The 17,454-nt window shown below is 42.3% G+C and overlaps 1 protein-coding gene across 1 annotated transcript in view; it reads left to right on the plus strand.

Annotated features, from left to right (window-relative positions):
* Nucleotides 1-17,454, plus strand: part of MAGT1 (magnesium transporter 1) — a 63,041-nt gene that overhangs the window by 22,860 nt on the left and 22,727 nt on the right. The window contains exons 4-7 of the mRNA XM_025372076.1: nucleotides 12,466-12,606; nucleotides 13,084-13,224; nucleotides 14,369-14,458; nucleotides 16,309-16,372. Coding sequence (XP_025227861.1) covers nucleotides 12,466-12,606; nucleotides 13,084-13,224; nucleotides 14,369-14,458; nucleotides 16,309-16,372 — 436 coding nt within the window. The remainder of the gene's footprint in view (nucleotides 1-12,465; nucleotides 12,607-13,083; nucleotides 13,225-14,368; nucleotides 14,459-16,308; nucleotides 16,373-17,454) is intronic.

Raw genomic sequence — 17,454 nt, forward strand, 5'->3', positions numbered from 1 at the left:
TTTTTTTTTTTTTTTTTCTGAGACGGAGTCTCACTCTGTCACCCAGGCTGGAGTGCAGTGGCACAATCTCGGCTCACTGCAAGCTCCGCCTCCCAGGTTCACGCCATTCTCCTGCCTCAGCCTCCTGAGTAGCTGGGACTACAGGCGCCCGCCACCACGCCCGGCTAACTTTTTGTATTTTTAGTAGAGATGGGGTTTCACCGTGTTAGCCAGAATGGTCTCGATCTCCTGACCTCGTGATCCACCCGCCTCTGCCTCCCAAAGTGCTGGGATTACAGGCGTGAGCCACCGCTCCTGGCCATTTTTTGTATTTTGAGTAGAGATGGGATTTCGCCATGTTGGCCAGGCTGGTCTCGAACTCCTGACCTCAGGTGATCCACCCACCTTGGCTTCCCAAAGTGCTGGGATTACAGGCGTGAGCCACCGTCCCTGGCCTATTTTTAACTTCAGCCTCTCTACTAGTTCTTTCCCCTTGCATATAAATACTTAAGGACAGATTCAATTTTGTCTTTGTTTATAAATGTGTCTAATTCATGTATTTGAACACATTTTACTCAATTGTATAAAACATAAAAGGAAAAAGCTGGATATAACGCCTTGCTATACATCTTCACATGAATGACTTCCCAATCTAAAAATTTATTATGTCCCAAATTAGACTCCTTTCTCTTCCACTTTCACCCAAACTTCATCTTATGTTCTGTATCATTAATGACACTTCTTTTTTTTGTTTTTGAGACTGAGTCTCACTCTGTCGCCCAGGCTGGAGTTCAGTGACTCGATCTCCGCTCACTGCAAGCTCCGCCTCCTGAGTTCACACCATTCTCCTGCCTCAGCCTCCTGAGTAGCTGGGACTGCAGGCGCCCACCATCAAGCCCGGCTAATTTTTTGTATTTTTTTTTAGTAGAGACGGGGTTTCACCGTGTTAGCCAGAATGGTCTCGATCTCTTGACCTCGTGATCTGCCTGCCTCGGCCTCCCAAAGTGCTGGGATTACAGGCGTGAGCCACTGCACCCAGCCAATGACACTTCTTTGTCATCTTCATTTTCTTGTACAACATGTGTCATAGCCATACCCCCTTGACTTTCCAAGGCCCACATTCATCTCTCATTCAAGCTAATGCGGTAGCCTTTTAACTGGTCTACTTACCTTCCATTTAGCGCTCTCTCCATATTGCCTGCTATAACATTTCCTAGAGTTTTTTCTACGTGGTATTAATAAGAATTCTTGGAAAAAAGTAAATTTGGGAAACCCTAGTTTAAACAAAATTAAGTTTCCTTTTTACTTCAGGGTTCAAAAACTGGGAAGGGTCTAAGTTCTTACCCTACTTGCAAGCTAACAACTTAGCCTGCCACAGTTTCATGGATGCTGGCAGAAAATATGACACTCCTGAGTCAGAGTCCAGCAAAGGACTTTCTGCTGTTTGTTTTTGAGATTGGGTCTTGCTATGTTGCCCAGGCTAGTCTTGAACTCCTGGGCTCAAGTAATCCTCCCACCTTAACCTCCTGAGTAGCTGGGATTACAGGCTTGTGCCACCATGCCTGGCTCAAGTTAAAGGACTTTACTACTCACAACAAGTAGCCAAAACGTCATAGGTTCCCCAAGCCCCATTTCCCATAGGGCAATCCAAAGAGGGCCAGTGGTCAGCTACTCGGAAGGCTGGGTCAGGAGGATTGCTTGAGATCAGGAATTTGAGGCTGCAGTGAGCTGTGATTGTGCCTCTGCACTCTAGCCTGAGCAGCAGAGCCAGACCTCAACTCTTAAAAAAAACAACAACAAAGAGGGCCAGTGGGCTGCATTATGGGAGAGGAATACCAAGCTCTGGGAACCCACATTTTCTGTAATGGATAGTAAGTGTGCCTCCCCTTTGCTATGGAGGGAGACTGTGTAACCGCCCAAGGGGTTCACTTTGCTGCTGCCTAGACAGAGCCAATTCATCAAGACAGAGGAATTGCAATAGAGAAAGTAATTCATGCACAGGCAGCTTTGCGGGGGACTGGAGTTTTATGATTACTCAAATCAATCTCCCCGAGCATTCGGGGAGCAGGGTTTTTAAGGATAGCTTGGTGGGTGGGGGGAAGCCAGTGAGCCAGGAGTGCTGATTGCTCAGAGATTAAATCATAGGGAGTTAAAGCTGTCTTATTGTGCTGAGTCAGTTCCTGGGTGGGGGCCACAAGATCAGATGAGCCAGTTTATTGATCTGGGTGATGTCAGCTGATCCATCAAGTGCAGGGTCTGCAAAATATCTCAAGCGCTGATCTTAGGAGCAGTTTAGGGAGGGTCAGAATCTTGTAGCCTCTAGCTGCATGACTCCTAAACCATAATTTTTCATCTTGTGGCTAATGTTAGTCCTACAAAGGCAATCTAGTTCTCAGGCAAGAAGGAGGTCTGCTTTGGGAAAGGACTGTCACCGTCTTTGTTTAAACTATAAACTATAAATTTCTCCTAAAGTTAGTTCAGCCTATGACCAGGAATGAGCAAGGACAGCCTGGAGGTTAGAACCAAGTTGGAGTCAGTTAAGTTAGATCTCTTTCCCTGTCTCAGTCATAATTTTGCAAAGACTGTTTCAACTATCTTCCAAAGATATACAAATATCCTTGAGAAGATTGTCCAGGACCAAGTCAGTTAGGGCCCTTGTCCACAAGATGTGCCGAAACACGAGAAACTCGTGAAGAATTGTCTTCCAACACAGCTTTTGAGAGGTCAGAGACATTAACATGCTGATGCTGATACATGTTATACTTTCCAATGGGGGCTCTAATATACAGAATTTCTCATATCGGACCACTTAATGGAGCATTTGGCTAGATTCCATGGAACACGTTTTTGAAAGGAGTAGTGTATAGACTGAAGCCAGAATTCCTTAGTCCTAACTTCATGTACTCTACTCCAGTCACACCTTTCCCATAATCATATTCTTTGATGCACTCTTTTTTTTGTTGTTGTTGAGATGGAGTCTTGCTGTCACCCAGGCTGGAGTGCGGTGGTGCGGTCTTGGCTCACTGCCAACCTCTGCCGCCGGGTTCAAGAGATTCTTGTGCCTCAGCCTCTGGACTATCTGGGATTACAGGCATACGCCACCATGCCTGGCTAATTTTTTTATTTTTAGTAGAGACGGAGGTTTCACCATGTTGGCCAGGCTGGTCTCGAACCCCTGACCTCGGGTGATCTGCCTGCCTCGGCCTCCCAAAGTGCTGGAATTACAGGCATGAGACACCACGCCTGGCCTGATTCACTCTCGTATGTCAGCACTGTTGATTGTTGGTTTACAACAACGTGAAGCATCCTTTCTTCCCTGTCTGCTTTCTCTCCACTCTCAAAATTCTGCTTACATTTTAAGCCTTGTTTCAGATACTCCCTGTAAGCTTTCTCAACTTCTCCAAATAAAAAATGAGTCACTCCTTTTCTTGTATTGTTATACTACTTGCCTTAAATTTCTGTTATACATTTATCCACACTTTGTCTTACAGTAGAGTTAGCTCTGTAGTTGTTTGACAGTCTCCCTTAGAATATAGTTACTACTTAGTTAATGGTAGAGCCATATCCTATAGCTGTTGGTGCTAAGCACATAACAGGTATTCAGTAAATGTTGAAAAAAATGGCTTAATGTTTCCATTTTACAGTATATCATTCATTGTGCTATTCATATTCCAGTCTCACATAGCCATTACCATAAATCAAAATCAGTGCATTTATAAAAATATTGTAACCTAAAAGGTTAGTGCATTTAGGATTTATTAGACCAAAGGAAACAATTTCTAGAGTTTAAGAAATTGAGGCCGGCCGTGGTGGCTCACACCTGTAATCCCAGCACTTTGGGAGGCCAAGGTGCGGGGATAACTTGAGGTCAGGAGTTTGACACCAGCCTGGCCAGCATGGTGAAATCCCGTCTCTACTAAAAATACAAAGATTAGCCAGGCATGGTGTTGGGCACCTTTAATCCCAGCTACTTGGGAGGCTGAGACAGGATAATCGCTTTAACCCAGGAGACGGAGGTTGTAGTGAGCCAAGATCGTACCACTGCACTCCAGCCTGGGTGACAGAGCTAGACTTTATCTAAAAAAACAAAAAATGCTTTTAAATTCTCTACTATTTAGGCTGCGAGTATTTTTGGAAATTACAATTTTTAATTTCATTTATTTTAGCAAGATAACATACTTTCTGTTAGTGATTTATAAAAACAGAAAACCCAATTTTTTTCGACCTTAGTTTTTTTACTGATAACATAATATTTGTACATATTTATGGGGTACATGTGATATTTTGTTACATTCATAGAATGATCAAGTCAGGATAGTTGGAGTATCCATCACGTTGAGAATTTATCATTTCTATATGTTGGGAACATTTCAAGTCCTCTCTTATAGCTGTTTTATAATATAATACATTGTTTTTTTGTTTTTTTGTTTTTTTTTGAGACAGAGTCTCGCTCTGTCGCCCGGGCTGGAGTGCAGTGGCCGGATCTCAGCTCACTGCAAGCTCCGCCTCCCGGGTTCACGCCATTCTCCGGCCTCAGCCTCCCGAGTAGCTGGGACTACAGACGCCCGCCACCTCGCCCGGCTAGTTTTTTGTATTTCTTAATAGAGACGGGGTTTCACCATGTTAGCCAGGATGGTCTCGATCTCCTGACCTCGTGATCCGCCCGTCTCGGCCTCCCAAAGTGCTGGGATTACAGGCTTGAGCCACCGCGCCCGGCCTACATTGTTGTTAATTACAGTCACCCTACTCTATCGAACATTAGATCTTTCTCCTTCTAACTGTATGATTGTACCCATTAACCAACGTCTCTTCATTGCCCACTCCCGCACCCCTCTCCCCCCACACCCCCCCACCACAACACACACACATACACTCTTCCCAGCCTCTGGTATCTGCCATTCTACTCTGTACCTGCATGAGTTCAACTTTTTAGCTCCCACATATGAGAACATGCCATATTTGTCTTTCTGTGCCTGGCTTATTTCACAAAATAACCTCCAGTTCCATATTTCTGCAAATAACATGATTTCATTCTTTTTTATGGTGGAGTATTCCACATAATTCCATTGTGTATATACACCACATTTTCTTTTTCTTTGAGATGGAGTCTTGCTCTGTTGCCCAGGCTAGAGTGCAGTGGCACGATCTTGGCTGACTGCAACCTCCCAGGTTCAAGCGATTCTCCTGCCTCAGTGTGTTGAATAGCTGGGATTACAGGCGTACACCACCCTGCCTGGCTAATTGGTTTGTATTTTTAGTAGAGATGGGGTTTCATCATGTTGGCCGGGCTGGTCTCCAACTCCTGAGCTCAACTGATTCACCTGCCGCGGCCTCCCAAAGTGCTAGGATTACAGGCGTGAGCCACTGAGCCTGGCCCAATACCACATTTTCTTGATCTGTTCGTCTGTTGATGGATGCTTAGGTTGATTCCATATCTTTGCTATTGTGCTGCAGTAAACATGGGGGTGCAAGTATCCCTTTGATATACTGATTTCCTTTCCTTTGGATACATATCCAGTAGTGGCATTGCTGGATCAAATGCTGGTTCAATTTTTAGTTTCTTGGGAAATCTTCATACTGTTTTTCATAATGGCTATACTAATTTAATTTCCCACCAACAGTGTATGAGTTCCCTTTTTTTTTTTTTTTTTTTTTTGAGATGGAGTCTCGCTCTGTTGCCCAGGCCAGAGTGCAGTTCTCAGCTCACTGCAACCTCCGCCTCCTGGGTTCAAGCGATTCTCCTGCCTTAGCTTCCCAAGCAGCTGGGATTACAGGCGCACACCACCACACCCAGCTAATTTTTGTATTTTTAGTGGAGACGGGGTTTCACCATGTTGACCAGGCTGATCTTGAACTCCTGACCTCAGGTGATCCACCTGCCTCGGCCTCCCAAAGTGTTGGGATTACAGGAATGAGCCACCATGCCTGGCCATGAGTTCCCTTTTCTCCATATCCTTGCATCTGTTTTTGTTTGTTTGTTTAAGGTAAAGAAAGGCAGATTTGATTGTTCAGTTCCCACCTATGAGTGAGAACATGCGGTGTTTGGTTTTCTGTTCTTGTGATAGTTTGCTAAGAATGATGGTTTCCAGCTGCATCCATGTCCCTACAAAGGACACAAACTCATCCTTTTTTATGGCTGCATAGTATTCCATGGTGCATATGTGCCACATTTTCTTAATCCAGTCTGTCACTGATGGACATTTGGGTTGATTCCAAGTCTTATCACTTGGACTTGGGAAGGGGAACATCACACACCGGGGCCTATCATGGGGAGGGGGGAGGGGGGAGGGATTGCATTGGAAGTTATACCTGATGTAAATGATGAGTTGATGGGTGCTGACGAGTTGATGGGTGCAGCACACCAACATGGCACAAGTATACATATGTAACAAACCTGCACCTTATGCACATGTACCCTAGAACTTAAAGTATAATAATAATAATAATAAATAAATAATTAAAAAAATAAAATAAAAAAGAAAGGCAGATTTATTAGAGAAAGTAGGAAAACACATTGCAAGGAGGCAACAGACAGGCGAGCAGAAAAGGAGCTTTTCTAATCATAATGATGATAATGATAGTGGCCATCCTAACTGGGAGAAGATGATATCTCACTGTGGTTTTGATTTGCGTTTCCCTGATGATTAGTGATGTTGAGCATTTTTTCATATACCTGTTGGCCGTGTGTGTCTTCTTTTGAGAAATGGCTATTCATGTCCTTTGCCCACTTTTTAATGGGATTATTTGCTTTTTTACTGTTGAGTGATTTGAATTTTTTTTTGTTTCTATTTTAGTTTTCTTTTTAGAGTTGTTTTCTTTTTAGAGTTGTTGGAATTTTTTGTATATTCTGGACATTAGTTCCTTGTTGAATGAATAGTTTGTAAATATTTTCACCCATTGAACAGATTGTCTCTTCACTTTGTTGATTGTTTCCTTTGCTTTGCAGAAGCTTTTTAGCTTAATATAGACCCATTTGTCTATTTTTGTTTTTGTTACCTACAGTTTTGTACCTTGAATAGTTTTTAATATTAATTTCCATTACTCTATTTTAGAGCTAGATTTTAGAACCAAAGGTATAAGGATGGTAGTGTGTCCATCTGTGGAAGAGATTCAGATCTTTCTCTAAGTAATAGTGTCATATGCCACAGTATGCAAAAGCTAAGCATGTGTGAAAACTGATACCTACTAAAAATACTGTATCTTATTTTGGCTCATTAACCTCCAAGGAATTTCAAAGTCTACAAGGGGTTTTGGTGGGGTTTTTTGGTAATTTTTAGTAGTGGCAAAATATATATAATTAATGTATTATGTTTACCTTTTTTTTTTTTTTTTTTTTGAGACGGAGTCTTGCTCTGCCGCCCAGGCTGGAGTGCAGTGGCCGGATCTCAGCTCACTGCAAGCTCCGCCTCCCGGGTTCACGCCATTCTCCTGCCTCAGCCTCCCGAGTAGCTGGGACTACAGGCGCCCGCCACCGCGCCCGGCTAGTTTTTTGTATATTTTAGTAGAGACGGGGTTTCACCACGTTAGCCAGGATGGTCTCGATCTCCTGACCTCGTGATCCGCCCGTCTCGGCCTCCCAAAGTGTTGGGATTACAGGCTTGAGCCACCGCGCCCGGCGTTTACCATTTTTTTAATGTACAGGTCAGTAGTGTTAGGTACATTCGCATTGTTGTACAGCCAATCTCCAGAATTCTTTCATCTTCCAAAACTGAAACTTTATAGCTATTAAACAACTTCATTTCCCCACTCCCCCAGTCCCTGACAACCACCATTCTACTTTCTGTCTCTGAATTTGACTGCACTAGGTACCTAATATAAGTGGAATTATATAGTATTTTTCTACTTGTGACTAGCTTATTTCACTTAGCATTATATCCTCAATGTTCATCCATGTTATAGCATGTGTCAGAACTTCCTTTTCAAAGCTGAATAATATTGTATTGTATGTGTACACCTTATTTTGTCTACCCATACATCTGTCAGTGAATACTTAGGTTGCTTCCAGTTTTTGGCTATTGTGAATAATGCTGCTATGAACATGAGTGTTCAAATAATCTCTTCAAGACCCTGCTTTCAGTTCTTTTGGTTATATACTTAGAAGTAGAATTGCTAGATCATATGGTAATTCTATTTTTACTCTTTTGGGGAACCTCCATGCTGTTTTCTGTAGCAGATACACCATTTTACTTTTCCACCAATGGTGCACAAGAGTTCTAGTTTCTCCACATGCTCGCAACCACTTGTTCTTTTCTGGGGTTTTTTGTTCATTTGTTTTGGATAATAGCCATCTTAATGAGTGTGAGGTGGTATCTCATTGTGGTTGTGGTTTTTATTTCCATAATGATTAGTAATATTGAACATCTTTTCATGTGTTTGTTGGCCATTTGTATGTCTTCTTTGGAGAGACGTCAAGTTCTTTGCCCATTGTGTGTGTGTGTGGCTTTTCTTTTCTTTTCTTTTTTTTTTTCTTTGAGACAGAGTTTCACTTTTGTTGCCCAGGCTGGAGTGCAATGGTGCGATCTCGGCTCACCATAACCTCCACCTCCCAGGTTCAAGCGATTCTCCTGCCTCGGCCTCCTGAGTTGCTGGGATTACAGGCATGCGTCACCGTGCCCAGCTACTTTTCTCGTATTTTTAGTAGAGACGGGGTTTCTCCATGTTGGTCAGGCTGGTCACAGACTCCCGACCTCAGGTGATCCACCCGCCTCGGCCTCCCAAAGTGCTGGGATTACAGGCATGAGCCACTGTGCCCACCCGTGTTGCCCATTTTTTAAATCAAGTTGTTTTTTGTTGTTGAGTTGTAGGAGGTCTTTATATATTCTAAATTTTGATGTTGTTTTTATTTTGTTTTTGTTTGTTTGTTTTTTGAGACAGAGTCTCACTCTGTCACCCAGGCTGGAGCACAGTGGCACAATCTTGGCTCCCTGCAACCTCTGCCTCCCGGGTTCAAGCAATTCTCGTGTCTCAGCCACCCAAGTAGTTGGAATTACAGGCATGCGCCACCACACCTGGCTATTTTTTGTATTTTTAGTAGAGACATGGTTTCGCCATGTTGGCCAGACTGGTCTCAAACTCCTGGCCTCAAGTGATAGACCTGCCTTGGCCTCCCAAATGCTAGGATTACAGGCATGAGCCACCATGCCCAGACTATTCTGAATACTAACTCCTTATTAGATAAATGATTTGCAGATAATTCCTCCCATTCCACAGGTTTTCTTTTTACTCTGTTGATTGTGTCATTGGGCTACAAGATATTTTCAGGTCGGGCATGGTGACTCATGCCTGTAATCCCAGCACTTTGGGAGGCTGAGGCAGGAAGATCACTTGTGGTCATGAGTTCGAGACCACCTTGGCCAACATGGCAAAACCTTGTCTCTACTAAAAATACAAAAAAAAAAAAGTAGCTGGGCATCATGGTGCATGCCTGTAATCCCAGCTACTTGGGAGGGTAAGGCAGGAAGATCGCTTGAACCCAGGAAGCAGAGGTTGTGGTGAGCTAAGACTGCACCAGTGCACTCCAGCCTGGACAACAGAGTGAGACTCCTTCTCAAACAAAAGAAAAAAAAGATGTTTTCGGATTAACTAAGTTGTTGTAAAGATATTTTATTAGTAAGCAGGGAAGCACAAATTAATAGTATGATAATGATAAAGTACAGCCTTCATTCATCAGATCAACTTTTGGCAAGTATGTAGGGAAATGGATACATTACTGCATTGTTAGGTAGAAGTATATCTTGGCACAGCCACTTTGGGGGGCAATTTGGCTATATCCATTTTTTTTTTTTTTTTTTTAAAGCCAGAATCTTACTCTGTCGCTCAGGCTGGAATGCAGTGGCACGATCACGGCTCTCTGCAACCTCTGCCTCCCAGGTTCAAGTGATTCTTTTGCCTCAGCCTCCTGAGTAACTAGGGTTACAGGCACCCACCACCATGCCCAGCTATTTTTTGTATTTTTAGTAGAGATGGGGTTTTACCATGTTGGCCAGACTGGTCTCAAACTCCTGACCTCAAGTGATCCACCTGCCTCGGCCTCCCAAAGTGCTGGGATTGCAGGCGTGAGCCACCTTGCCTGGCCACTATATCCATTTTAATTAAAAAATATTTCTATCCTATGACCTAACAATCCCATTGCTAGGAATCACTTTCACATAGGTATAGGGAGATATGTGCAAGGATGTTCACTGCAACATTATTTTTAGTTGGTAAAAAGGAAAACAACTAGAAAAATGCCATTAATATGATACCATTTATGTTAAAACAGAAAGCAATATTATATGTTTTCTGGTAGTATAAACACCAGATTATTGACATATTAATACATTCAAAAAGATCTGGAAATGGTAACTGTGGCTGCCAGAATGCACTAGAATTGGTCCTTATAACCATATAATGTTTTTAAAAATAGTTTTTACAAGATAAATGTGTTTATATGTTACTTAGTTTTTATTTTTTATTTGTTTATTTATTTATTTAGAGACAAGAGTCTAGCTCTGTCACCCAGGCTGGAGTGCAGTGACACAATCTCAGCTCACTGCAACTTCCGCCTCCTGGGTTCAAGCAATTCTCCTGCCTCAGCCTCCCGAGTAACTGGGATTACAGGTGCTCACCACCACGCCCAGCTAATTTTTTTATTTTTAGTACAGACGGGGTTTCACTGTCTTGGTCAGGCTGGTCTCGAACTCCTGACCTCATGATCCACCCACCTCAGCCTCCCAGAGTGCTGGGATTATAAGCGTGAGCCACTGTGCCCAGCCAGTTTTTGTTTTTTTATACACATTTTCAAAAATGTAAAAGTGGTGTAACTAAACAAATATTGAAGAAAGAGTTTGACCTAAAATTTGGGCAGCATTTGGTAGACTGAACATTGTGTAAGATTTGGTTCTGGCCGGGCGCGGTGGCTCAAGCCTGTAATCCCAGCACTTTGGGAGGCCGAGACGGGCGGATCACGAGGTCAGGAGATCGAGACCATCCTGGCTAACACAGTGAAACCCCGTCTCTACTAAAAAATACAAAAAAAATAGCCGGGCGAGGTGGCGGGCGCCTGTAGTCCCAGCTATAGGGAGGCTGAGGCAGGAGAATGGCGTAAAACCTGGGAGGCGGAGCTTGCAGTGAGCTGAGATCCGGCCACTGCACTCCAGCCTGGGCGACAGTGCGAGACTCCCTCTCAAAAAAAAAAAAAAAAAAAAAAAAGATTTGGTTCTTAGCTTTGCAATCACAGAAATTGAATTTTAACAGGATAACCAGAATTTATTTACCTCTAGGGATTTTGTGCCTACTGACCGAGGCATATCAATCTATGGCCATTGGTAACGGAAGGAGTTATCTATTAATTCATTAATTTACCATATTATACAGGCAAAGAGACCAAAATAATGATAAGCAGTAGTCAGTACATGCTCTCACCTTATGGGAAAGTCTGAAAACTTACTGTTAGAAGGATTTTAACTAAAGAAATCAAAGCATGGGAGTTGGATTATTTTATTAGCTGAGATTTTAAAATTATAATTGTAAGGCCGGGCACGGTGGCTTATGCTTATAAACCCAGCACTTTGGGAGACTGAGGCCGGTGGATCATTTGCAGTCAGGAGTTCAACACCAGCCTGGCCAACATGGTGAACCCCTGTCTCTACTAAAAATACAAAAATTAGCTGGGTGTGGTGGTGCACACCTGTAATCCCAGCTCCTTGGGAGGCTGAGGCAGGAGAATCGCTTGAACCTGGGAGGCACAGGTTGCAGTGAACCAAGATCATGCCACTGCACTTCAGCTTGGGCAACAGAGTGAGACTCCATCTCATAAATAAATAAATATTGGTTTGTGCAAGCCAATCTCTATAAGATTGTTACCAACCTGGGTAACAGAGTGAGACTCCATCTCAAAAAAATAAATAATGCAGATTGAGAGGGTTATGGTTTCTTTACCTTAGTATTTACAGTGTTGTCTTCTCAAATATATCATGATGTGATGATGGAGAATAGAGAAATGTGATGCTCATCAGTAAACATTTATGAACCTTTTTGGAATTGACTATTTCTGCATGTAGCCTCCATTTTGTATTGTTTTTCACTGCCGTTTTAGAGCATTATTTTATTATCTTGGTTCCTCCAGATTGAGAATGCACTTTATTTGGAGCTTACTCAGCTACATAAGATTATTTTAGTGCTCATAAATGTATTCATTTTGCATAATCTCTGAACAGATTAAAATATCTGTGGTATGGCAAAGTTTCCATTCTAGTGGAGTAAAATATAGGTTTCTTAGCTAGGAATGTATATTTGGTGAGTAGTGGGTAATGCTTAAGGTCACAGGCAGCTTTGTTTTTAAAGCCTGCTCCACCACTTACCGCTTTCCTTGGGTGAACCAAATCACTTAACCTACCTAAACCCAGGCCTCCTCGTCTTTGTAAAATGCCTAAATTTCAAGATGTTAACTGCAATTAAGATTATTTTCCTGATAATGTATATTTTCATGGGCTCCTTTTTATTCAGCTAAACATGAATTCAGCTCCAACTTTCATCAACTTTCCGGCAAAAGGGAAACCCAAACGGGGTGATACATATGAGTTACAGGTGCGGGGTTTTTCAGCTGAGCAGATTGCCCGGTGGATCGCCGACAGAACTGATGTCAATGTAAGTTTCCCAACTTTGTAGACTGTTTCTTGGCCATTATCCCCTTTGAATCTTACTGGGAGGCCCTAATTAGTCTTGTCCCCATATCACTGAGGTGGCACTAGTTTGTCAGTCCCTTCATAAGTAGCATTGAACAGAATCATCTTGATGAATGAGTGAAATTGCAAAACACTCTCTGTTACCCTATTCAACATGGAAACCACTCTTTCGATCTTCTTAAGTCCGTGGGTTATCTAGTTGCACCTGGCGAATCCTTCTTAATCTAAAAGATGTTATGTTGTGGTTAAATAGAATATTGTACCTATTCTGTCCTATTTTAGGTTACATTATAGACTATTTTGATTGGGATAAAATAAAAATCATTTTTCTGAAAGTAACCACACTAATTTTGATTGCTTTCACTTCAGATTTTATTTTGACCCATATAACTAGTAAAAAATTTTATACTTTAACATGTTTTTCTCTCCTTTCCATTAGATTAGAGTGATTAGACCCCCAAATTATGCTGGTCCCCTTATGTTGGGATTGCTTTTGACTGTTATTGGTGGACTTGTGTATCTTCGAAGAAGCAATATGGAATTTCTCTTTAATAAAACTGGATGGGCTTTTGCAGCTTTGGTGAGTGAATTTTAGAAGACAAAAAATTATTTGAATAAAACTAATAATGTATTTTTAGATAAACTTTTATTTATATGAGAAGTAGCATTTTATTTCTTACCTGAGGAAAATAGTTTTATGTATTTTTATTTTCTGTCTTAAAATCATTTTGTTTCATTCATTATCTCATTAGGATGGCCAGAACTTCAAGGAACTGATTATACCTGCCTTTTATTCAACCTAAATGACAGACTGTCATCTCTATGAAAATCTCTAGTTGTTCTGGAAATATTATTCTTTTTTTTTCTGAGACAGAGTCTTGGTCTGTCGCCCAGGCTGGAGTGCAGTGGTGCCATCTCGGCTCACTGCAACCTCTGCTTCCTGGGCCCAAGCGATTCTCCTGCCTCAGCCTCTCTCGAGTAGCTGGGATTACAGGTGCGTGCCACCACGCCCAGCTAATTTTTTTGTATTTTTAGTACAGGCGGGGTTTCATCCTGTTGGCCAGGCTAGTCTTGAACTCCTGGCCTCAGGTGCTCTGCCCACCTTGGCCTCCCAAAGTGCTGGGGTTACAGGCATGAGCCACCATGTCCAGCCTGAAAATATTACTCTAAAACGCCTTTTCACTGTTCAATTTTGAAACTTGTGTCTGCATAGTTATAATTTTTAAATAGTGTTTTCCTGGTCTGGCACAGTGGCTCACGCCTATAATCCCAGCACTTTGGGAGGCTGAGGCGGGCGGATCACAAGGTCAAGAGACCGAGATGAACCTGGCCAACATGGTGAAACCCTCTGTACTAAAAATACAAAAATTAGCTGGGCGTGGTGGCGTGCATCTGTAGTCCCAGCTACTCGGGAAGCTGAGGCAGGAGAATCGCTTAAACTTGGGAGGTGGAGGTTGCAGTGAGCCGAGATCGTGCCACTACACTCCAGCCTGCCGACAGAGTGAGACTGCATCTCAAAAAATACATATATGTATATGGTGTTTTCCTTTGAAGTATTACCGAATTGTGATCCTTGGGATGAAATATAAGCCTTAATCAATAAATCATTTATCTGCAAAAAATTCTATGTCTTATCTAAACAGATGCACATTTTCATATTCCTATTATCTAATCAAGACAAGGACAGTTTGACCATGAATATTTTATTATTTTTTGTTTCCTAGTGTTTTGTGCTTGCTATGACATCTGGTCAAATGTGGAACCATATAAGAGGACCACCATATGCCCATAAGAATCCCCACACAGGACATGTGGTAAGGGAAGTCTGGGATTTCTTTCCTTTTGTAGACCAAAGTTAACTCAATGATTATTACATTGTGAGAACAGTGCCAGCATATGAAGGAGCTGGATTTAGTCTTCACTTTTCAGTCTCTCTGTGTTAACAAGCTTCCATCACTGATAAGACCATGCAGTGCTTTTTTTTTTTTTTGAGACGGAGTTTCGCTCTTGTTGCCCAGGCTGGAGTGCAATGGCATAATCTCGGCTCACTGCACCCTCCACCTCCCTGGTTCAAGTAATTCTCCTGCCTCAGCCTCCTGAGTAGCTGGGATTACAGGCATGCGCCACCACGCCCAGCTAATTTTGTATTTTTAGTAGAGACAGGGTTTCTCCATGTTGGTCAGGCTGGTCTCAAACTCCCAACCTCAGGTGATCCACCTGCCTCAGCCTCCCAAAGTGCTGGGAATATAGGCCTGCAGGCATGAGCCACTGCACCCGGCCACAGTGCTTTTAAAAGTGGGAAATTCCTTTCCCATTTGGTGAATCCTTCTAACCAAGCTGGCTAAGAATGAAAGACAGCCTTCAACTAAATAGAAAATTTGATCAAGTACCTGAGCATCCTGTGTTTCTAAGCACTGTGCTAAGTGTTATTAAATATAGTGATAAACAAGAAAAACGTGATCCCTGTCTTCATGGAGCCTACATTATTGTACCTCATGGTCTTGTACACTTAAATACTAGTTTTCCCACCCAGGTGCAGTGTTTTGCATTTGTAGTCCCAGCTACTTGGGAGGCTGAGGCAGGAGGATGACTTGAATCCAGGAGTTCTAGCCCAGCCTGAACAACATAGCAAGATCCATCTCCTTTAAAAAAAAAAAAAAAAAAAAAAAACAAGGCCAGATGTGGTGACTAATACCTGTAATCCTGGCACTTTGGGAGACTGAGGCAGGAGGACCACTTGAGGCCAGGAGTTCAAGACCAACTTGGGCAGCATAGTGAGATGCCATCTCTATGAAAAACAAAAAAGAAAAGAGAAAAACAACTAGTTTTCTGACATATTCTATTGTTGAAAATGTAAGTACAATATCCAAGCATTTGGGAGGCTGAGGTGGGAGGATTGCTTGAGCCCAGGAGTTTGAGACCAGCCTGGCCAACATAGTAAGATCTCATTTCTAATAAAAATTTAAAAATTAGCTGAGCAGGCATGGTGGTACATACTTATAGTCCCATCTACTTGGGATGCTGAGGCAGGAGGATCGCCGGAGCCAGGACTTTGGGGTTGCAATGAGCTATGATCATGCTACTGCACTCCAGCCTGGGCAGCAGAGCAAGACCTTGTCTCAAAAATAAACATAGTATTAGTACAATGAAAAGACAAATAGAGAAGAGATAATACAAAAATAGCTTTATAGTAACCAAACTTACTGATGAATGCCAGAGACCCAGAGTATGTCACATGGTTTATCAGGTGAATTAATAATTTCATAGTTTAAAATATCCCGTTTTAGGACGGGTGCGGTGGCTCAAGCCTGTAATCCCAGCACTTTGGGAGGCCGAGACGGGTGGATCACGAGGTCAGGAGATCGAGACCATCCTGGCTAACACGGTGAAACCCCATCTCTACTAAAAAATACAAAAAATTAGCCGGGCGAGGTGGCGGGCGCCTGTAGTCCCAGCTACTCGGGAGCCTGAGGCAGGAGAATGGCGCGAACCCAGGAGGCGGAGCTTGCAGTGAGCTGAGATCCGGCCACTACACTCCAGCCTGGGCGACAGAGCGAGACTCCGTCTCAAAAAAAAAAAAAAAAAAAAATATCCCGTTTTAGGGTTAGCATACCAACATTTAACGTATACCTAAAGATTCCATTTTGTCTGTTTTCCCTCCTAGAATTATATCCATGGAAGCAGTCAAGCCCAGTTTGTAGCTGAAACACACATTGTTCTTCTGTTTAGTATCCTTTTACAATAAGTCTTTCTTACTGTATTTTGTCTGTTTTCTCACAGTCTAGTATTCTCTCTACAGCATTCGGCTGGGGCTGTTCTCTTAATGCAGGTCACGATATCCTTTGAAAATCATTACTGTGTCATCCTCTCCAGCCCAAAAAACTAAAGACTACTAGGAACAAATCTGTAGTCTGATAGGGCCAGGTTTATTGGCTTATTAATACAAGGACGACTGTACATTAGAAGAACCATGGAACATCTTAACAAAGAAAAGATAGAGTTGTAATAGGATTTGGGAGAATAGTGGAGTTTATGTGAAATTTAAACAAAGCATTGTTTTGATAGGCTAAAAGCAGTGTAAGACTGTGTAAAGGGGTCAACATCAGGTCTGAACTGTGAAGCAGACCCAGGGTTCTGTTTTCTTGGAAACTACAAAGTTAACATAAATGTGGAATTTTTGTCTTCAAAAACTTCTTCTTTGAAGCTCTATACCTTGGTTGTAAATTGAGGCTACTTAGAAATTATACTTGTAAATTGAGTGACTTAGATCTGCCAAGCAAGAATATTTCATTTTTACTCACATAATTGCAAGAAGTCTATTTAAAGACCAATATTCCTCAGTAAGAAAACAGTAGTTACTCAGAGATGGGGGATATTTTGACATTTTACAGCTGAAGTGTGTGCTAGGGAAAAATTCTTCCTGTGGACTTTGCAGCTGCTTTATGTGTGTGTTGTTCCATCCTCTTGAATGACAAGGAATATTTTTACTTTCTTGGCCTGAGCTAATTTTTATTTTCTTACATCTAAAAGTGGATGCCTCTGTAAGCTGCAAAGACAGGTAAAAGCAATGTCAGATAAGTAAGAATCTAAATTTCATAATATTGCTAAACATAGTTTACCCACCTGAATACATAAGCACTGACTGGAACAAATCAACAAGGCGAACAAATGTAATGTTCCTGAAATTGTGCTTCTCAGCCAGGGTGTCCTGACATTGATATACTAGAATCAGCTGGGCGTGGTGGCTCGCACCTGTAATCCTAGCACTTTGGGAGGCTGTGATAGGTAGATTGCTTGAGCCCTGGAGTTT

The sequence above is a fragment of the Theropithecus gelada genome, chromosome X, assembly GCF_003255815.1.
Source record: "Theropithecus gelada isolate Dixy chromosome X, Tgel_1.0, whole genome shotgun sequence".
Classification (NCBI taxonomy): Eukaryota; Metazoa; Chordata; class Mammalia; order Primates; family Cercopithecidae; genus Theropithecus; species Theropithecus gelada.